This window comes from Eleutherodactylus coqui, chromosome 2, assembly GCF_035609145.1.
Source record: "Eleutherodactylus coqui strain aEleCoq1 chromosome 2, aEleCoq1.hap1, whole genome shotgun sequence".
Taxonomy (NCBI): domain Eukaryota; kingdom Metazoa; phylum Chordata; class Amphibia; order Anura; family Eleutherodactylidae; genus Eleutherodactylus; species Eleutherodactylus coqui.
This window is the reverse complement of record NC_089838.1, coordinates 331,411,323-331,434,675: the sequence shown is the minus strand read 5'-3', so window position 1 is coordinate 331,434,675 and position 23,353 is coordinate 331,411,323. Positions and strand designations below refer to the sequence as shown.

General features: G+C 47.5%; 1 protein-coding gene across 1 annotated transcript in view; it reads left to right on the top strand.

The window, feature by feature from the left end:
• Nucleotides 1–23,353, top strand: part of LOC136613053 (NACHT, LRR and PYD domains-containing protein 1b allele 2-like) — a 517,886-nt gene that overhangs the window by 359,102 nt on the left and 135,431 nt on the right. Inside the window, exon 7 of the mRNA XM_066593875.1 lies at nt 60–112. Coding sequence (XP_066449972.1) covers nt 60–112 — 53 coding nt within the window. The remainder of the gene's footprint in view (nt 1–59; nt 113–23,353) is intronic.

The window sequence follows — 23,353 nt, the reverse complement described above, 5'->3', positions numbered from 1 at the left end:
TGTAACTTTGATGCTTGGAACACTTTTGGTATTTTATATTTTCTTCTTTCTTCTATCAGTCACAGGGTTCAGGGGAAGTAATTACCCCCACCATGATTAGCAGTACTTACTGGTAAGTCCTATTTTGTGACTTTTACATTGAGAACATGTTATACAACATTTGTTTTTCAAAGGTTTTGTCCAAGTTGTAAGAACTCTGGACAACCCCTTCCCCGTGCGGTAAAATAACAAATGGTGATATACTCCCCTCCCGCTTTCGCTGCAGCCCACATCAAACGCTTGTTCCTTCACTCTGGCCTCTGTTTACAGCTGCAGTCTCCCCTGGTTAATGGGATATCACAGGGGCTGCAGCCAATAACAGAGATTAGTGATCGATCGCTGCAGCAGTAAACGGACACTGGAGTTTCGGGACACAGCAGGAGCCATGAATGTATCATCATTTGTTATTTAAATGCATGGGGAAGGGTTAGATTGTCCAGAGTTCTTATAACTCGGAAAATACCTTTATGTAGTCACCAGAAGTTGTAGTGTTGATGCATATGAGTGAATCCAGTGTGTGTGTGTTACTCTTTAACTCTGTGAGTGATGTGGTTGAAAGACTTGGGTAATTAGGGGTGGCGCTTAGGAGAGAAGAAGAAAGTTGAGAGAATGGAATCGGAGGAGGTGGACATTTCCGCATGGGGCTTAGGTGTAGAGTAACAATTGCTACTATGAGAAGAAGAAAAGTAATGTGAGGAGCCTGAGAAAAAGAGAAGCAGGATTGAATGCTTTCACTGTCAGGATTGGAAAACGCCACGGACAGTCTAACGAGATAACTGAGACTGAGGATGTCTGTAGTTGAGAGGGAAGAGTGTCTCCTAGTAAGGTTGAATACCCACTTGCGTTTTTCTTGCGCTTTTTTTTTCACGCGATATCTCTGCTTTTATTCAATGCGATTGTCAATGGGACTTTCTAATGTTAAAAACGCATCACAAGTTTGTGCTTTGCAATTTTTGTGCGATGCATTTTTAACATTAGAAAGTCCCATTGACAATCCTGTAAAAAAAAACGCAGCAATACTGTGTGAAAAAAATGTGCAAGAAAAACGCAAGTGTGCAGGATCCCTAAGTGTGTGAAAAAGGAATGAAATCCTGTAAAGCAAATATTGTAACTGAAAAATGTATTTCACAAGTGATTTGTTGGAGAAATCAAAGTTGGAAAAGTGTTAGTAAAATACATCCGTGAACCTTCCAGTTGTTTTCTTGAAACTTCACTTCTAGACTGTGGACTCTTTATTTTGTGTTGTGTGAATAGCAGCCTAGAAGTGGTGCTGATGTCATGAGACATTTATGCTAAAAGTCAAGAACATCATGTGCCTTGATGCTCTGTTCATGTTCACTGCGCATGTGACCAAGCTAGGGCATGCTGAAACCACTATCGGGAAAAATCATAGAGCCACCCATGACCGCCATTGTAGTTTCCCCATGGTCTCCCCTGCAATGGTGGGCCTCCCGCTCAGGCCGCTGCATAATCCTTGGCGTCATGAACAGGATGAAACATCCGTGCCTGTTGTGTTGGAGTGGACGAGATGGGACTTTGTGTTGCCTGCAAATTTGTATTACACTGGCGTCTTTAATGGAGTAAGGCTCTATCGGACGGAAAAGGACTGTGTAGTGTTGATGGAGAAAGCAACTCTGTTGGACATTCATGCTATGCTTGAAAATGCAATTGCTGTAATGGACTTGCAAGATGGCGCCCAGCGAACGCCCTCTTATTTTTCATCTCTGCAAAAGCCTGTTTTCCTGCCGCAAGAAGCCTGGGAGTGGTGAGAGCAAACTAAGGGGGAGTGAAACCTCCAGTGTGCAGCTGGAGAAAAGAGGAGCCAGAAGCCGCCTTGAGGAGAAGTCGGAGATGAGCTCAACGAGTGCAGTTCAATCTGTACAGGAGTTGGAGGAGAGTCTAAGGACTGAGAAGGTGGCAGCCTGGAGCAAAATCAAATACCCAGTTTCCCTGAAAATAAGACCTATCCCCAAAAATAAGCCCTAGTATGCTTTTTCAGGATTTTTGAGGATGCAGTTAATAAAAAAAATACAATATAAATAGTGTCCAGGCAGTCATACATGTAAAAAAGTAAAATCTTTGGACCAAAAATTAATATAAGACACTGTCTTATTTTTTGGGGAAACAGGATATGTGCCAGCTGGTTACCCTTTCCTGGAGGCTCATTGGTATTTTGGGAATGAAAAGGAAATATAGGAACTTTTACCCCAAATTTGCCCATTGCCTGTGGGACCCTCTGAGGACTTAAATCAAATTTCTGTAGAGCCTGCCCTCTGTGCTATTGTTGTGCCCAGCTGGGATCAGAGAGTGCGCCCTGGGGCTTTGAAACAACACTTAAAGGGAGCACAACCTTTGGCTGAAAAGCTACAGGAGACCTTTAGTGAAAAAAGGGTCTTACCTGACTGCTGTGGACAAGGCAGAGGAGAAGGGAGAGTTGCTTGAGCTTGCCAGGAAGGAAACAGAGAAAACAAAACCCGTCGCCCAGGCTCAAACGACATACTTTTATTACCTAAGAGGGAGCTTTATTATCTACTTATCCTCCCTGGATTTTAATACACAGGGACAATCGTGAAGCTCATCAAGCCATCCTCCCTGCACACCTACCCTCCTTCATTAAGGAATATGGCGACCAACATTTTGCATTTGTGTTCCGCGATGTAAGAACTGAGGAGAAAGAGAGACTGCAGAAGACCAGGAAGATGAGGTCTGTTGAGTCCAAGGCTGTCCTCCATTGGTACTAGATCTTGGGAGAGTGGTACAACACCCATCGATTTCTTTTTTTTTTTTTTTCTTTTCAACAGACTTTGAGGCAGTCAAACCCATGGTTTCATAGATGACTCAAAAGGTGGAATGGGTCTAAGAAGATCAGAGAAGAACATTTAGACTTTGTATTTTTGTTATTTAAAGTTGGACTGCCAATTTACCAGGTACTCTTGCATTTTCTTTTGCCCTATTTTTTTTAAACTTATCTCAAGTTTGCTATGTGATCATGTAGGACTCATAAGTTAAAATTCTTTTTGTGTGAAATCTTTTATTGCCATATAATTATACTTTATTGTGCATAGTTCAATTGAAGTTATGTAATATCTGTCACAGTACATGGTTGCAAAGAGTCATTAGTAATGTCAAAAAAGCTATTGTGAGTTTGAAAGGAGTGTTATACTTAAGCTGGAGGTATGCATTTTGAGTTGAACTAAATTTGAACATCAAGGATCTGGGGTTCAGGTGACTGGGAGTCCCTGAATAACCCATGCCCCTGTCCCTACCTACTTGCCCCCCTAGGCTAAGCCCTAGGGCGACAACTGGACGACAGTCTCTAGACTAGCTAGGGATGCTGGGGCAGGAGCCAGACACAGACAAATACAAGAGACAAACAAACACAAAGGCAGGTCAGGCAATCTAGGTTGGCAATTGGAGAGAACGCGGTACAAGGGGTCAGGCAAAGGCAAAGTCAAGTCCATAGCATGTAAATCAAAGTAGGAGATCAATACAAAGGAACATGGGTGTAGCTGGAGACCCACCATACATTGGCAGTGCAGGACAGGAACTGAAAGGTTTAAATGCTGTTAGAACTTCTGCCCAGCTGATTGGGGCAGGGAGCCTGACAGCAACAGGAGCCAATCTCAGGATGGTCTGAGAACAGCCCTCAGTGCCTGCTAAAGACAGGCTGAGGCCCAGACATCCAGCAGCAAGTCCAGAGACGAGATTCAGACATAGCCCAGGCTGGCGCACCAGATCACGGCGGCCAGGGGAGGTCACTAGAACCAGGGCTCCCCTGCACCGCACCCTTGCAGCTCGGGTACTAGGACCGGTAGTGCGGGCAGAGACCTTGAGAGCCACCGGACCTGACAGTACCTCCCCTCCTACGGGGGGCCACCGGACCCCCAAGACCAGGAACGGGCTTGAAGGGAAAGACCCTGTTGAACTGTTGGACCAAAAGTGGTGCATGCACGTCCTGGGCAGGAACCCACATTCGGTCCTCTGGGCCAAACCCCCTCCAGTGCACTAGGTATTGTAACACGTTTCTAACTTTTCTGGCATCGACAATACGTTCGACCTCGTACTCCAGTTCCCCCTGTACCAGCGAAGGAGAGGGTGGGTCCTGGGTGGGCAGGCCTGGAGTCACATAAGTCTTCAACAAACTCTTATTGAAAACCTTGTGAATCTTCCATGACTCAGGAAGAGACAACTAACAAGCCACAGGATTAATAACCTGAGAAACCGCAAATGGACCAATGAAGCAAGGGGCAAGTTTTGAGGACAGAACCTTAAGTCTCAAATTTTTAGAAGATAGTAAAACCTGCTCCCTAACCACAAGAGGTGCAAATATAGTGCGTCTTTTATTTGCCTGTCTAAGCATTTTCTCCTGAGAACCCTGAAGGTTCTTATGTACCAGGGCCCAAACTGTGCACAATTCATCTGTAGATGTATCAGCAGACGGAGTGTCAGAAACAGGAGTAGAGAATGTAAACCGAGGGTGAGACTTGGGAAGACAAATTAACATGGTTATTGATTGCAAATTCCGCGAGAGGCAAGTAGTTGGCCCACTGAAACTGATTATCAGAAACAAAAAGTCGTAGGTACTGGATTAATTCTTGATTTGTGCGTTCAGTTTGTCCGTTAGACTCAGGATGAAAGGCAGAAGAAAAAGACAAATTAACATTCAGGTTCTTACAGAAGGCCCGCCAGAAGCAAGCGAACTATACCCCTCTATCCGAGACAATAGCCTCCGGAATCCCATGTAGTCGAACAACTGCCCTAATAACCATTTCTGATAATAACTTGGCATTAGGTAACTTAGATAGAGGAACGAAATGTGACATCTTGGTGAACCGATTCACAATAACCCAAATGACCGTGTTCCCAAGCGAGGGAGGAAGATCAGTTATAAAGTCCATTAACAGATGGTACCATGGCCTAGATGGAATGGGCAAATGGAAAAGAGGACCCTCAGGACATCTCCTGAGATTCTACCCCCTTGCGCAAACTAGGCATGCGGACACTAACAACCGTATATCCCTGGCCATATGAGGCCACCAATTAACTCTGGATAGAAGTTCCTGAGTTCCCCTGATACCTGGGTGACCAGCTAGGACAGAAGCATGCGTGTCCTCTAGCACTTTCAACCTCAAAGACAAAGGGACAAAAAGTTTTCCTTCCGGAAGGGCTTCAGGGGCCAATTGTTAAGCAGCGTGTATAAGAGGTGAAAGGTCAGAGAAGACAGCAGCGAGAACCACCCCAGGTGAGAGAATACACTCAGGCTCAGATTCTGCAGGTTCTGTTGTACCAAAACTCCTAGACAAGGCATTTGCTTTAACATTTTTTGAGCCGGGTCTGTAGGTCACCACAAAATTGAACCGTGAGAAGAACAATGCCCAGCAGGCTTGCTGTGCATTCAACTTCTTAGCGGAGTTACAAAAAATGCCTCCATTCCTCAAACACCCACTTAATAGCTAGTAATTCCCGGTTGCCTATGTCATAATTCCATTCGGTAGATGAGAACGTCTTGGAAAAATAGGCACATGGTCTAAGATTAGTGAGTGTGGAGGGACCGTGAGACAGTACTGCTCCCACTCCAGACTCAGAGGCGTCTACCTCCACCACAAACGGACAGAATAGATCAGGTTGGATGAGGACAGGCGCTGAAGAGAAAGCAGCCTAGAGGGTAGAGAAGGCCATAAGTGCATCAGAAGATCAGGTACTCACATCTGCCCCCTTTCTGGTGAGATCAGTTAAAGGCTTAGCTATCACAGAGAAGTTCTTAATGAGTTTTCAATAGTAGTTTGCGAACCCAAGGAAGTGCTCCAGGGCTTTCAAGGTGACTTGCTAGCCCACTCCGTGATGGCTTTCACTTTCACTGGATCCATCTGAATATCACATGGTGTAATGATATACCCTAAGAATGATATTTTCTGAACACCGAAAACCCATTTCTCACTTTTTGCGAACAATTTGTTAGCCCTGAGGCAAGTCAGCAAGGTTTGTACATGTGCACGGTGTGTCTCCCAGTCAGAGGAGAAAAACCAGGATGTCACCAGGTATACGACAACGAACACTCCCATGATATCCTGAAAAATGGAATTCATATACCCTTGGAAACTAGCTGGAGCATTACATAAGCCAAAAGGCATAACAAGATATTCGAAGTGACCAAGAGGTATATTAAAATCTGTCTTCCACTCATTCCCTTCCAGTATATGGATTTGATTATAAGCTCCCCTTAGGTCAAGCTTAGAAAAGGCTTGGAAACCTGATTGAGCAGGTCAAGGATGAGTGGAAGAGCGTAATGGTTCCTGACAGTTATCTTGAGCTTCCTTTAGTCTATGCAGGGTCTGAGACTAAGAAAAACCCGAGCCCACAGGAAACTCCAAGGATCAGATGTGCCCCTTGGCCAAACTCCTGAATATAGTCCTTCATGGACTCCCTCTCAGGGACCATTATGTTATAGATCCGACACTTTGGGAGTTTGGCACCTGAGATCAAATCAATTTTACAGTCAAATTCTCTTTGAGGAGGGGGCGTGGCCTGGCCTGTGGAGCGAGCGGCAGCGGATTCCCTGTGCTCCTGCAGTCTGAGCAGTAGCCACGATTTTCGGGGACTCCTGGGACACCTGCGCTCCGCTCATCAGTAGCAATAGCTGCTCCACAGCCTGAGGAACGAAAGGAGAGGTCGCGGGACCGAATCGGCCGCGAACGGGCATCGAGGCCTGCCACAGGGGTGAAGCCGGGGCCTAGATTTGAGAGCCGGAGCGGACCGGAAGTGGAGAGCGCGCGCGGAAAGACACCGCCGCGCCTACGAGAAAACAGCTAGCGGCAGCATCCAGAGCCCCCGGACGGGGAAAGTGAGGTTTGCAGGGGAGAGAGGAGCGGAGGGAGAAGGGGCAGAAGGAGGGAACATACAGCACTGAGATCCGCGGCGCCCGCGCGCCCCCCCCCCCTTCCTTCCCGAACGCTGGGAAGCAGGACAGTGAGGGAGAGACTGTAAATTGCCTCCATCCGGGAGGACATACCTGGAACCCTCCCCACCAAAGCAGATCTCCATCCTAGGGGAACAACAAGCCCCACGCTTCCCACCTCATCACCTCGCCTCACTAACCCCACCAGCTCATCACACCCGCCCCCCCCCCAGCAGTATCACCCCCCTCAGAAGAGCTTCCTCCCTTCTGACAAGAACCATTGAGAGAGGGGAAACTACAGAAAGAGCCCTTTCCAACACAGGCACAGCCTGAATTTTTGAAGGAGCCCCCTTCAGCGGATCCTGTCCGCTGAGCGAGATGGAGTGCTGAGCGCAGTGCCCCGTCTCAGCGGCACCCACAGCAGCTGATAACAGAGGCTAGAAGCAGCTTTGATGGGCAAAACGAGTAAGGACAAAGGGGGAGACTCCCTGAGCACCCCAAGATCCCAGAGAGGACAAACCGATCTCCAGCGCTACCTCAAGGAGCGGACCTCCCGCTCTCCCCATGCTCAACTTAAGATGGCACCAGCACATGAAGCTGCAGCCCGACACAGTAAGGAGGGGGATGATGGGGACTCATCGGGAGAGGAGGAGGGAGAAAGTGTGTCCAGAGCATTTATGAGAGAGCTGCTCTCACAATCCCTGCTCCCATTGAGAACTGACTTAGTGGAAATTAAAGAAGACCTTAAACATATGGGCAGACGAGTAGAAGAGCTGGAGACTACGTCTGCCTCCCTTGTCCTGCACTCATGCGAGATGGAGAGAATCTTGAAGCTGCAGCATGACCAACTTAACAAATCACTCATCTTACAGGAAGACCTAGAGAACAGAAATCGCCGTAGTAATATACGCATAAAAGGCCTTCCTGAGTCGTGGGCTAGTGACTGCTTAACAAAAGTGGCCAGCGAAATATTCTCCACCTTGCTGGGAAAAGAAAGGGCTTCCTCGGTGGTCATAGAAAGGATCCACAGAGCGCTTAGACCTCCACCCCCAGCATCTGAACCGCCAAGGGATGTAGTTTGCAAGTTGCTGACATTCCCGGACGCAGTGGCAATACTAAGGGCTGCCAGGCAACAAAGAGATCTATGCTTTGCTGACGTCCCAATTCAAATATATCAGGACTTGGCGCCTTCGACGTTGGCGAAACGTAGAGCCCTACGCCCACTCTTGACGGTTCTCAGGGAGAAAGGAATCAGATATGCGTGGTTATTTCCTTTTGGACTGAGCTTCTCACATAAGGGCCAAAAATTTAACATACGCTCGCCGGAGGAATTGCACCAAGTATGGCAAGTACTGGACACTGAACCAATACAGCTCCCGGGCTGGCTCCCCTTACCAGAGCTACCGAACTTTCCTATACTAACCCCACAGGAGAGTTGGCAGCCAGTATATGGCCATAAATCACCAAAAAACAAAAAAAAGAAGTCCAGGGAGGAAACCGCAGAGATGGACACTTGAGGAAGGGAATTCCCTTCTCGCGATATATCTTAAAGAAGAAGTTCTGGATGGACTTCTCCTCTCCATCGCCTGACGGATTACAGTTGTGATTACAAATGCTATTACTTCCTGTTGCTTTATTGCTCTATGGCTCTTGGCCGCTTCCCTCTCTCTTCTCTATTCCTATTCCTGTCCTCTCTTATATTTTCTCCACTTGATAGGGGGTACCTATCCTCTCATTTAAATGTTCATATCCTACACAAGCGTAGATTAAGAGGAAGGAGTCTCTCCTGTCCTACTAAGCTTACTAAGTTTATTTAGCGTTGTTTATGACGGTTTGGACAAGAAGCGGTGAGCCAAGCTGAGGAGCTCCCGGTTTGCCCCCTGGTAAGTTAATTGTACCAGGAATGGCCCTTTGATCTCCTGGCCACGCTGTCTACCCTAGGCCCATTATTAATAAGTCAACCGAATTGGCTGCCTGCTAGATCAGGCTAGTTGAATTTGTGTTTCGAATTTGACTTGTCAAGTTCAGACACTGTCTACGGTGTCTATCGTAACTCGCCCTCTTAATAGTTGAGGGTTCGGGATCCTGTTGATCCCCCCACATTATTACATTACTTGATAATACAAAGAATACCAGTAGCTACTGGTTTCCCTTTCCAACTATCCTTACCATTTTTTTTTCCCTTTCCATACTTCCCAAAACCTCTTCCCCGGGGTGGGGGGGAGACGTCCTGCTACAGAGAGGGTTTCACTGTTTAACTGTATCATCTTTTTTTTTTCAGCTACTGAGTACTTCCTCTGCATATCAGACCAACAGAGATGGGAGAACTACGCTTTACGTCGTTCAATGTCAAGGGCCTCAACTCCCCTTTGAAACGCCACAATGTAGCTCTTCTTTTAAAAACGTATGATTCAAAAATTGTCCTTCTACAAGAGACCCATTTCAGGGGGGATAGGTGTTTCGCACTGCCGGAGAAAAATTTCACGCAGACCTTTCACAGCGCCCACCCCACCTCTGCCTCGAAAGGGGTCTCTACGCTGATTCATAAATCGATAAATTTCGTATGTGAAGCTGAGTACTCTGATAAGGAGGGAAGGGTGTTGTTTTTGAAAGGCTCCATAGAACATACAAAAATCACCATTGCAAATATTTATGCCCCAAACGTAGACCAGGTTCCCTGGTTGCTGAAGCAATTAGATGTACTAAAGCATTTTGCAGTCGAATATGTGGTTCTGGGGGGAAATTTCAATGTCACCCTAAACCCATTGCTGGACTCCTCGGTGGGCCGTTCCCAGACTCCGCAAACAAAACGGAGGCGGCTTGGCCGGGCTATACAGGAACTAGGGCTGGTTGACGCCTGGCGTCTACTCCACCCCTCAGCGAAGGACTTTACCTTTTTCTCCCCGGTCCACTCCTCTTACCAGAGATTGGACTATCTCCTCGTGTCTTCCAGCCTCCTCGCGTCCCTTATAAAAGCCACAGTGGAGCCGATAACGGTCTCCGACCATGCCCCAATTCATATCACACTGCGCCCATTTCAATATACCAGCAGAGAATGGAGATGGAGGCTTAACCCGTCATTATTGGATTCCGATGAGGATAATGCGGCCCTTACCAAGGCAATCGAGGAGTATTTCCTCCTTAATTTGAATGGAGAAGTTGACATCCCCACGGCCTGGGAGGCCCATAAAGCCTTCACCAGGGGTTTGTTGATAGCCTTGGGCTCCAGGACCAGAAAAAAGGCACAAAAAGAAATAGATGATATGCTCACCAAAATTGCTTCTCTAGAACTGACAGCCAAACTCTCCCAAACAAGCGCTAACTTAGCAAAACTAGACGAAATAAGAAGGGAATTATGTGTTGTTCTGGAATCCAGGTTTAACAAAAAGACATTATTTATGAAGCATGTGGTGTATGCTCAGGGAAACAAGGGCAGTAAATTTATGACGTCCCTAATTTAAAAAGCGCAGATGAAAAATTTAATTAAATCTATCAAAACTGGCCCTGGGGGGCTAGCTGAGACTACCCCAGAAATAGCCAAAGAGTTCCAACTCTTCTATGCAGATTTATATAATCTACAAAGATCTAGGCCAGCAGGGGAGGTCACCAAAACTAGAGAGCAAATAGACTCCTTTCTACACCAACTGAACATGCCCAAACTGGATAAAGACGAAGCAAGTTCACTACTGACCCCCGTCTCACAATACGAAGTAAAAGAACTTCTAGCTTCGTGCCCTCCGAATAAGAGCCCAGGCCCAGATGGACTCACATTGGACTATTATAAAACCTTTCAACAGGTCCTGGTCCCAAGGCTAACAGACCTCTTTAATGCCCTCCTATCCGGAGCTAATTTACCCAAACAAGCGCAGGAAGCCCAACTCACATTAATCCATAAAGAAGGCAAAGACGCCACTATATGCGGCAATTACAGGCCCATATCTCTCATTAACTTTGATACTAAACTGTGGGCGAAGCTCCTAGCTGGGAGACTGGAGAAGTTTCTCCCTCGCTTGATCAACGAGCAGCAGGCAGGGTTTGTGAAGGGGAGAGAGGGCAGAGACAATTGCCATAGGCTTCTTCATGCGGCCCAGTATGCCCAACGCCATAATATTCCTCTCGCCTTTATAGGAACTGACGCTGAAAAGGCGTTTGATAGGGTTAACTGGGCCTACATGAAAAGTGTCTTACTCAACTTCGGATTCCCCATGGAATTCGTGTCCGCCATTTTTTCGCTCTACTCCAACCCGCATGCAAGAATAAAAATAAATGACGGAGTATCCCAACCGTTTGAAATCAAAAATGGAACGCGTCAAGGATGCCCTCTCTCTCCTTCTTTATTTATTCTAACTCTAGAGCCTCTCCTAACCCAAATCAGACAGGACCTGAACATAAAGGAACTATCTATAGGCAATAGAAGACTATCTTCAGCGGCTTCCGCGGATGATATAGTCTTCTTAATCACCAATCCGAAGGAGGGCCTACCCAGACTTGTGGAACTTTTGAACCAATTTGGAGAATTTTCAAACTTCAAAATAAACTTCCACAAATCCTCCGCATTAAATATATCTATACCCCAAACTCTCTTTAGAACCCTGAAACAGAACTCCCCATTCACATGGTCGGAGACCTCATTGGACTACTTGGGGGTCACAATAACAAAAAAAACAGAAGATCTGTTTACGACAAATTTTGCACCAAAGTTAAATAAAATAAAAAACCTCTTGAAAGCTTACGATATTCCAACGATCTCCTGGTTTGGCAGGAAGAATATTCTAAAAACATATATACTTCCTATAATCCTTTATAGGATTAGAATGCTACCTATACACATCCCATCAAGCAATTTCAAAACCCTGCGTACAGTCTTCTCGGGTTTCGTCTGGAGGCAAAGAAGACCGAGGCTGGCATACAGTCTCATGATCAGAAGGGGGACGGAGGGTGGCATTGATCTCCCTAACATCCCAGACTACTACCGAGCAGCTCAGATGAGCTATTGGATGAACCTGGCCTACACAATAAAAGACACCTTACTCCCAGAGCTAGTGAGCGGACAGAATGGGAAATCACTAATGGAAACGCTCTGGTTTCCAAAGAAAAACAGCTACAGGGCAAGGAACTTTAATCCTCTTTTGAGAGGCCCCTGCGAGGTTTGGGATGGCCTGAGGAGCAGATTAGCTCCAACTCCATCTCCTATCACCCCGCTTAATCTAGTTCATCAGGTAATGGGCTGCAGATCAGATCCCGCTACCATCTCTTGGTGGAAGAAATTTGATAAATACTGTATAGGGGACCTACAGACGCAAGCCCACCTCCACCCCACAGAGATTCTTCAAACGCTCTTGCCCGCTCACAAATTCTCATTTCTACAACAGGCTTCACTAACTAGAACATTGGGGGACTTTATTAAAACTTTTAAATCCACCAGACCTCTGTCACCATTTGAGTGCACCTTTAGCAGTAAAAATATTACTTCAAGGAAAATCTCTTTGATCCGCAAAAACTATATTGTCCCCCAATCTATGAGTAAGCCGACGTTTATTTCCTCGTGGGAAAAGGAGTTGAATATAGTACTTACCCAGGATGAGATCAAATCTATACTAAGTACCTCGTTCGGCATCACCCCCTGCATTCTCTCTCAGGAATCCCATTATAAGCTACTTGTGCGGTGGTACAAGACCCCGCAATGGCTCCATGCATACAAACTAGCGGACCAAGACATATGCTGGAGATGTAAAAGAGAGACTGGTTCTTACCTGCATATATGGTGGAGCTGTCCGTCTTTGGGATCTTTCTGGGGGGGAGTGGAGGGGGTGCTGGGCAGGATAAAGCCAAACTTTCCCCTAACTCCAGAGGTGCTGCTATTGTGGAAGCCCAATTCGATGTTCCAACCCCGCAGGGACAGGCTTATGGCCTTTCTCATGGACTCCGCAAAGACTCTGATCCCCTCACTGTGACGATGCGAAACACCCCCCACCATGAAACAATGGAAGGAAAGAGTGGATAGGATTTATAACCTGGAAGAACTACTGAGCTGGAACAGGGGCACTCACGTTAATTTCACTAAGATATGGAACCCCTGGAGGAGTTTGAGGCTCTTGGACATCTTTACGAACTAAAGGTTGGTCTCCACCCCCCGACTACTACCCTCCCCCCAGTCCCACCATACCCCCTCCCCCTTGCTTACAAATGTAACTTGAGATGTTATTCATTGTTTTCCATGTAGTTATGCTTTTTGTACGGCCCGCTAAGATGCTGTCCCTTTGGGACGGAATTACCTTCGATGACAGATTAGCTCTGTATACACTAATCACTCTCAAGATAGTGCGGCACCTATGAAGCTAGCACACAGATATGTGAACGCTAATGCAGAAGTCGCTGCTATTTCAGAATACTGTCACTGCTGTACGATTTATGTTTTTGTATGGAAAAACTAAATAAAAATTGATTTGAAAAAAAAAAAAAAAATTCTCTGAGGAGGCAATACGTCTGATAGTTGCTTGGAGAAAACAATAGAGATATAGTCCGGTAACTCAATATCTCCACATGCAGAGATATCCACCTCCACAGAACTCATGTGATTGGCATATCGGGGACCCCACTTGACCAGTTCCAACATGTCCCAATTAATAATGTAGTTGTGTTCCCTTAACCACGGTAGCCCTAAGACTATGTCCACTGTAAAGTTTTTCATGATGAGGAATGTGCAGGACTCAGCATGCAAGGTTCCCACGGTAAATTTTAACTCTGGGGTAACAAGATTGAGGCCAGCCTGCAATGGAGTGGAGTCTACCCCAGAAACCCAAATCGGAGGAACTAAAAGTAACAAGGAACGGGAAATCTGAGCCACAAAATCCAAATTTACGAAATTTGCTGCAGCCCAGGAATCAATAAAGGCTTGCACTGCACGGAAGAAAGAATTAAATTTTAAGGTGCAGAGCAAGAACATTTTAGACACTACTGTGAGTACCTTAGCTCCTAGACAGTCCTCCCGACGACTGACTAGAAGTGGAAGTTTCTGCCGAGGCTTCTTCCCGCAGATAGTGATCCGATGACCAGACTCTCCACAATACAAACAGAGGTTCTTCCTTAGGGTGGCTTCACACGAGCGTGTTTTTGTGCATACATAGGTGCGCACCCATGTATGTGCAAAAACAAGCGTGAATGCAGGTCCATGCATTGTTTTCAATGGAGCCGCAGCTGCTGCCAGTGGCTCCATTGAAAACAATGGTCTGCCGGCACCCCTGTATTCTTTTTCAGGGAAGGGTTTTACAGATAAACCCTTCCCTGAAAAAAAAAATTTTTGGTGTAAAAAAAAATAAAATTAAAATATACTTAGCTGTCCACCGCTGCCGTGACCCCCGGGGGATGAAGAACACATCTGAGAGCCAGGGACAGCAAGGAGAAGATGCGGCTGAGCTCCGTCAGCCGAAGGAAGGTAAGTATGTTTTTTTTTTTTTAAACCACTTTTACTTGATTTTCAGGGAAGGGCTTATATTTAAAGCCCTTCCCTGAAATCAATTGACGGCAGCAGAATGCTCTACCGCAGTTGACATCTGATGTCAGATGTGGCAGATGTAGCAGCAGGGAATTCTTTTTAATAGCGAGAATGAAGGAAACATCTGCCATGTTCTTCATCCCCGCGGGGTTCACGGCAGCGGCGGACAGGTAAGTGTGTGTGTGTGTATATATATATATATATATATATATATATATATATATATAATTTTTTTTTTTTTTACACTAAAATGTTTATTTTTCAGGGAAGGGCTTATATGTAAAGCCCTTCCTTGAAAAAGAATGCAGGGGTGCTGGCAAACAATTGGTTTTCAATGGAGTCGCCGGCAGCAGCCGCGGCTCCATTGCAAAACCGTGCGTGCATTCCCTATGGTACACGCATGTCCTATCTTTCTAGGCACATGCCTGTAAAGCACGGACATGTGCACACACCATATGGAATGCAATGTTGCTAATAGAAGTGTGTTTTTGTGCGTGCGTATGCACGCACAATAACACGCTGGTGTGAAGCCACCCTTGGTTGGTATTCCCTTCACTGTTTAGGTGACCTCATTCCCAATTCCATGGGTTCAACGGAGAGAGGTGAAGTACTCTTGTTCACAGAGGAGGTGGCTGGAGTGACTGGACTGGTGCTAGCAGATCATCTGGCCCTCAGTCTACGATCAGCTTGAATACCTAGCGACATTGCCTGCTCCAGGGTTTTAGGCTCAGGATGCGCAACCAGCAGATCCTTAAGGCCCTCAGACAGGCTGGCCAAGAACAATTTCTTGACGGCTGAGTTGTTGCACCCCGATTCTGTGCAGTGTTGTTTAAAATGAGAGCAGTAGTCCTCTGCCACCTTCCAACCCTGGTGCAAGGATAACAGTTAAGAGACAGCATAAGCAGCATGGTCAGTTTTGTCATAAATTTGACCCAGAGCTGAAAAAAAAGCATCTAAAGACAGTCGCGTGGGATAGTCAGAGGGTAAAGAGAGAGCCCAGTTTTGGGGGTCTCCTCTCAGTCGGGAAATCACGATTCCCACCCTCTGATACTCTGTGCCAGAAGAGTGGGGTCGCAGATCAAAATACAGTTTGCAGCCTCCCTGGAAGGCAAAAAACAGTTTCCTCTCACCAGTAAAGAAAGTAGCTCGAGGCTCAGGAGACGTTACCGGTACCGAGGGGGGCTGACCCAGAGTAGTAGCAAAACCCTGTTCTCGTTGTTGTAAACAGGTAGCCAGGTCCTGAACCAGGGTAGTCAGGCCCTGGTCCTGGTTTGCCAAGACAGGCACAGCCTCCATAGGAGGAGCAAACGTAGCCGGTCGGATAAATATGTCTGACCTGTTTTGGGGCCAGTGTATCTGTTGGGGATCTGGGGTCTGGGTGACTGGGAGACCCTGAAAAACCTGTAACCCCTGTCCCTACCTACCTTTCCCCCTAGACTAAGCCCTAGGGTGACAAGTGGACGATAATCCCTAAACTAAATTCTGTCAGAACTCCCGCTCCAGCTGCTGATTGGGGAGGGGAGCCTGACAGCAACAGATGCCAGCTCCCAGCACCTGCTAAAGACAGGCAGAGACCAAGACATCCATCAGCAAGTCCAGAGACAAGATCCAGACATAGGGCAGCGAGTGCAGAGCAAGTGCGCCAGGGACTCATGGTAACAGGTATGTGGCGCGGGGCGGTAACCCGCCGTGTCCCCAGAGCCCAGCTAACTAGGTGCACACTCCCTGCGTATGGGGGCATGATCCCAGAGCCAGCTCACTGGATCAAGGCAGCCAGGGGAGGTCAGTAGAATCGGGGCTCCCCTGTGCCACACCACCGCAGCTCGGGTACTAGGACCGGTAGTGCAGGTACGAAGACCCCAAGAGCCACCAGGCTTGACACTGAAACTGAGCATCTTGTTTCTGAGACTGTTTCAGAGATAAAACACCTTGTTTTTAGAGCACACTCCCCTCCCCATTTTTCTCCTCTAGAAGAAAAGGGTGAGTGAAGTTCATATCGCTTTCATTTGTATTGTTTCTAATCAGACACCTTTTGCTATCTTAGCATTGGCAACAGTGTACAATTGAGTTTCAGACTTTGGGGAGAAGAATAATGTATGGGCCCCATAGTTTATGCTGAAGTGTCCCAGAATGAAAAAAATAGACTCGCCAGTCCTTATTTTCATGGTGCACTGTAATAACATATAGTCTAACACTGGAAGTGCCATTCTGGAAGAACCTGGACTGGGTTAATGTTCTGCTGAATAAACCAAAAGGGAGTATAGATTTGTAGTTCTGCCATTTTCTTATCTGCCTGAGTTAGCGTTCTTTAAAGGGTACAAAGTGTTCTTTACTGGAGTTAGTTTGGGCTCTCTTTACTGAGTGGTGTAATCCTTCCGCAGGAAGTTAGTACTCAGGTGGGGGAAGTTACATCTCAGTCATAGTATTCTATTTTTACAGTGCTGGGGTCAGCTTCCTTCAAGTAGGGGGGATCTGTAGCGCCCCCAAGTTGTAGTGTTGATGCATGTGAATGACTGTTGTGAGTGAATGCAGTGTGTGTGTTTTACCCTTTTTAACTGCTTGAGTGATGTGGTTGAAAGACTTGGGTAGTTAGGGGATGGAGCTTATGAGAGGAGAAGCGAGTTGAGAGAATGCAGTCGGAGGAGGTGGACATTCCAGCATGAGACTTAGGTGAAGAATAACAATTCTCCTGCTACTAGAAGAAGAAGAAAAATAATGTGAAGAGTCTAAGAAAAAGAAGCTCGAGTGAATTATTTCACCGTGTCAGGAGTGAAAGCCCCATGGACAGTCTAATGAGTTAACTGAGACTGACGATGTCTGTAGTTGAGAGGGAAGAGTGTCTCCTAGTAAGCATGTGAAACTGAAAGTGAAAAAAAAAGAATGAAATCTTGCAAAGCAAATGTACCTGAAAAAAGTACATTAAAAACAATAAATTGTTTACATGGAATGTTTAGGAACATATGTGAACAGCTAGGAACATGTTAGTTCGACCCTCTGGCCAGTCTAAATACCGTATTAGTATCTTCTGGAAAAAAAGCCTTTGTGTTTCACTCAAGGCTTATTATATAACCATTTAATATCCATAAATTCTGGAGAAAGAGGACAAATGAATGCAGTGTAAAGCGACATAGTATATGGCTACTTGCTTAGAAAATGGCTACGCATATGATAGAACATAGTCGTATTCATCTCTCTAACAGTCCCCACTTTTGCGGCCGATTCATCATGCTACCCAGCTCCTCCACCATACCGCCAATAGCATGTCTTCTTACCTCATCCCAAAAACTTGAGCTAACCACTAGGGAATGTGTAGCCTTTAGAGATGAGCGAGCACACTCATCCTAGCTTGATGCTTGTTCGAGTATTAGGGTACTCGAGATGCTCGTTACTCGAGTCGAACACCACGCGGTACTCAAGTCTATTTCATTTCCTTCCCCGCATGTTTAGCGCCATTTTCTAGCCAATAGACATGTGGGGAAGGCATTACCACTTCCTCCTGTGACGTGCCAGCCCTATCCCACCCCACAGCAGTGAGTGGCTGGCGAGATCAGGTGACCGCCGAGTACTTAAAGTGGTCCCGTCCTCGGCTCGCCTCAGACACGCTGGCAGAGGTTAGGGAAAGTGCTGCTGCTCATTCAGGGATAGTGTTAGCGTAGGTCCTGTCTTCAAGAACCCCAACGGTCCTTCTTACGGCTACATCTGACCGTGTGCATTACTGTTGTGGCTGACTGGGAGCAGTAGTGCACCATTTTTTATTTTTTTTTCATCTCTGGCTGTGCAGGCCATTTCATCTATAGCGTTCTCAGTCTGCAGTGTATTATACAGATTTAGGGAAGGGCCGCTGCTGATATAAGGAACGTGTTAGAGTAGGATCCTGTCTTCAAGAACCCCAACGGTCCTCTTTAGGGCTACATCTGACCGTGTGCATTATACTTGTGGCTGGCTGGGAGTTGTAGTGCTTCCATTTTTGTATTATGCATCTAGGCCTGTTCGCAGCCTTCAGCAATAGTTTTTCAGGCTGCAGTGCCGTACAACCCGCTCTCACCATGAAACTGCACTCAAATATTTCCTAGCCTTCTGTGAATGACTGTTCTGTGTCTGCAGTGCGTAACAGAGTGTTGGGCCACAGCCACTTCTATAGGGAGCGTTATATACACTATACAGTCCTCCTGATCCTCCGTGCAAAAACTCCAAAGCTCCTTCTTAGGGCTACATCTGACCGTGTGCATTATACTTGTGGCCTGCTGGGAGTTGTAGTGCATCCATTTTTGCATTGTGCATCTAGGGCTTAGGCCTGTTCCCAGCCTGCCAGTAGTAGCATTCTCAGGCTGCTGTGCCGTACAACCAGCTCTCACTGTGAAACTGCACTGAAATATTTCCTAGCCTGCTGCAAACGACTTCATTTATACCATTCTGTGTCTGGAGTGCATTAGACAGAGGTCTCACCGCTAAACAGTACTGTAATATTACCAGGGCCACTGCAAAGTATTTCAGCTCAGCACTATTCACTGGCTTTAGAGTCTTCTCCCACTCCACACAGCCTCTATTATCTACGAGTCTCTGCAAGCAGTAAATTACCCCTGGGTATCAGCGCAAGACAGCTGGTTACTTTTTTCAAGTCACAGCATAGAGCCTCCGCTATCTACTAGTCTCTGTGTGCGGTGAATTAAGCCACAGTTGTCAGTGCTGTACAATGGGGTAATTTATTTGGGCCCTTCTCTATTCTTAATCCGCCATGATGAGGAGTAGGGGTAATGGTCGAGGACATGGACGCAGACGCGGAGGTCCAAGTGAGGGTGTGGGCACAGGCCGAGTTCCTGGTCCAGATGAATCCCAGCTGGCTGCTGCGGGATTAGGAGAGAGGCAAGTTTCTGGGGTCCCCAGCTTCATATCACAATTTATGGGTCCACATGGTAGACCTTTATTACAAACAGAGCAGTGTGAGCAGGTCCTGTCGTGGATGGCAGAAAATGCATCCAGCAATGTATCGACCACCCAGTCTTCTACGCCGTCCACTGCTGCAACTCTGAATCCTTTGGCTGCTGCTCCTTCTTCTTCCCAGCCTCCTCACTCCATGAAAATGACATATTCTGAGCAGGCAGACTCCCAGGAACTGTTCTCGGTTCCTTGCCATGAGTGGGAAAAAAAGGTTCCTCTCTCACCTGAGGAGTTTGTCGTGACCGATGCCCAACCTTTGGAAAGTTCCCAGAGTCCGGGTGATGAGGCTTGGTACTTCCGGCAACTGTCTCAAGAGCTTTTTGTGCATTAGGATGATTATGATGATGAGACACAGTTGTCTGTCAGTGAGGTAGTAGTAAGGGCAGTAAGTCCGAGAGAGGAGCGCACAGAGGATTCGGAGGAAGAGCAGTTGGACGATGAGGTGAATGACCCCACGTGTTTGCTAAGCCTACTGAGGAAAGGGCTTCAGAGGGGGAGGCAAGTGCAGCAGCAGGACAGGTTGGCTGGGAGCAGTAGGTGTTCAAAGGTGTGGATGTTTTTCAGTGAGGGATGTTTTTCAGTGAGAGCACGCAGGACTGACGAACAGTGGTGTGCAACCTGTGTCGCACCAAGATCAGCCAGGGAGCCACCACTAGCAGCCTCACCACCACCACCATGCACAGGCATAGGATGACCAAGCACCCCAAAAGGTGGGACGAAGGCCGTTCACCGCCTCCGGGTCACACCACTGCCTCTTCCCCTGTGCCGCAACCTGCCACACAGATCCAATCCCCCTGCCAGGACACAGGCACGGGCGCCTCCCGGCCTGCACCCACACCCTCACCTTCACTGTCCTCCACTCCATCCAGCAATGTCTCTCAGCGCTCCGTTCAGCTGTCACTAGCACAAGCGTTGGAGCCAAAGCGCAAATACGTCGCCACGCACCCGCACGCACAAGCTTTAAACGTGCACATTGCCAAATAAATCAGCCTGGAAATGCTGCCATACAGGCTTGTGGAAACGGAGGCTTTCAAAAACATGATCACTGAGGCAGTCCCACACTACTCGGTCCCCAGTCGCCACTATTTTTCCAGGTGTGCCGTCCGAGCCCTACACCAGCACTTCTCCCGCAACATAAATCGTGCCCTCACCAACGCGGTTACTGGGAAGGTCCACTTAATCATGGACACGTGGACAAGTACTGGCGGGCAGGGCCACTATATCTTCCTGATAGCACATTGGGTGAATTTGGTGGAGGCTGGGACCGAGTCAGAGCATAGGATCGCTCACGTCCTACCCACACCCAGAATAGCGGGTCCTACCTCGGTGCTGGTATCTGCTGCGTTTTATGCCACCTCCTCCAAACTCTCCCCCTCCTCCTCCGCTACCTCTACCTCTCAATTAAGAAGTGTGAGCACGTCGCTAGCAGTCGGTATCGCGCAGCGCGGCAGCACAGCTGTGGGCAAGCGTCAGCAAGCCGTGCTGAAACTAATCAGCTTAGCACACGGCCCCCGAGCTGTTGCAGAGTCTGACAGAGCAGACCGACCTCTGGCTTTCGCTGCTGAGCATCCAACCAGGTATGGCTGTGTGTGACAACGGCCGTAACCTGGTGGCGACTCTGCGGCTCGGCAGCCTCACACACGTGCCATGCCTGGCCCACGTCTGCAATCTGGTGGTTCAGCGGTTTCTGAAAAACTTCCCCCACTTTTCTGACTTGCTCGGAAAGGTGCGCCACGTCTGCGCACATTTCCGCAAGTCTACCACGGACGCTGCCACCCTGAGGACCCTGCAACATCGGTTTCAGCTGCCAGAGCACCGACTGCTGTTCGACGTGCCCACAAGTTGGAATTCTACACTGCACATGTTGGCCAGGCTGTACGAGCAGCGTAGAGCAATAGTGGAATACCAGCTGCGACATGGGTGGCGTAGTGATAGTCAGCCTCCCCAATTCTTTACCGAGGAGTGGGCATGGATGGAAAATATCTGCCAGGTCCTCGGAATCTTTGAGGAGTCAACCCAGATGGTGAGCTGCGATGCGGCAATCATTAGCGTTACCATCCCGCTGCTTTGCCTGCTGAGAAGTGTGCTGCAAAGCATAAAGGCCGATGCTTTGCGGTTGGAACAGTAGACAGGGAATGACAGTATGTTGCATGATAGCCAGACCACCCTCATGTCTATATCTCAGTGCATTTTGGAGGAGGAGGGGGGAGGAGCAGGAAGAGGAGGGGGAAGAAACAGCTGGGCACACAGCAGAGAGTACCCATGCTGCTTGCCTCTCATCTGTTCAGTGTGTATGGGCTGAAGAGGAGGAGGATCCGGAAAGTGATCTTCCTAGTGAAGACAGCGATGTGTTGCGTACAGGTACCCTGGCACACATGGCTGACTTCATGTTAGGCTGCCTTTCTCGTGACCCTCACGTTAGACGCATTCTGCCAACGCGGATTACTGGGTGTACACCCTTCTTAACCCACGGTATAAGGAGAACCTTTCCACTCTCATTCCCGAAGAGGAAAGGGGTACGAGAGTGATGGAATACCACAGGGCCCTGCTGGAAAAAGTGATGCTAAACCTCCCATCTATCAGTGCTAACGGCAAAAGACGCAGTTCCAAGGGCCAAGTAGCAGGGGAGGCGCGGGGATCCTTCAGCATGTCCAGCGCAGGCAGGGGAACACTCTCCAAGGCCTTTGCCAGCATTGTGGCTCCCAAGTAAGACTGTGTCACCACTCCCCAGTCAAGGCTGAGTCGGAGGGAGCACTGTAAAAAGATGGTGAGGGAGTACGTAGCCGATCATACCACCAACCTCCGTGATGCCTTTGCTCCATACAACTATTGGGTGTCAAAGCTGGACACGTGGCACAAACTTGCGCTGTACGCCCTAGAGGTGCTGGCCTGCCTTGCCGCTAGCGTCTTGTCAGAGAGGGTGTTTAGTGCAGCTGGGGGAATCGTCTCGGATAAGCGTACCCACCTGTCAATTGCCAGTGCTGACATGCTTACATTCATAAAGATGAACAAAGGCTAGATTTCCCTAGACTTTTGTTCTCCACCGGCGGAGAGCAGCGGAATCTAATGTTTCTTTTTGCTGCAACTGGAGAGAAAAGCATTCTCTATCACCACAAGAAAAGGGGGAATTAGCTTTGTCAATCCCTCTTGGATGTTATTACTCCTTCTCCTTCTTCTAAAACAGCATGTCATCACACTGAACTGCCAATTTTTCTACGGCCCAAAAGGCTCTGCTTATAATTTTTTTACAATTTTTCAAAGTTTCAAAAGTATGGATGCTTTAACAGAAACCAATTATTTTCACAGGGCTGCCTCCAGGCTCTGTTACAAATTAAGTAACAGCGAGCTGTATCTTTAAAAAATGTTTATGGGTTTCACCTGCCCTGGCGGTTGAGCAATTTTTCAGGGGTACACTTGTACTTTTCGTACACCAATTTTTCTGGCCCTCGCCTATGCTGGTATCTAACTAATTTTTCCGGGCTTTGCCTACACTCATGGTACAACAATGTTTCAGGGGTTCACCAATACTCTTGCTACAGAAATGTTACTGGGGTCCGCCTATACTTTTACTACAGAAATGTTACTGGGGTCTGCCTATACTTTTGCAACAGAAATGTTACAGGGGTATGCCTATGCTGTGGGTGCACAAAAACTTCCCATTGCAGTGTTTTACCTCTCTGGCACAAATACACTGACTGACTAGGGCAGAAATGTGGGCTGAGGCCAAGGTCCTTGGCGGGGTGAAACTCTCTCATGTTTGGGCACTCTTATTTCTTCCTGTGTAATACCATCTTTGTGCACTGACAGCATAGGCGAACCCAAGGAACTCAGACTTCCCCTTGCAGTGTTGAGCTATCTGACACCTAAACAGAATGAATTGTGTGGGGACACATGGATTTCCAATCGCTATGTAACTCAGGGCACCTTGGGTCACACAAGATGGAGGCTGTGACCGAGCCTGACCCAGGGCCTGCTCACATAATTCC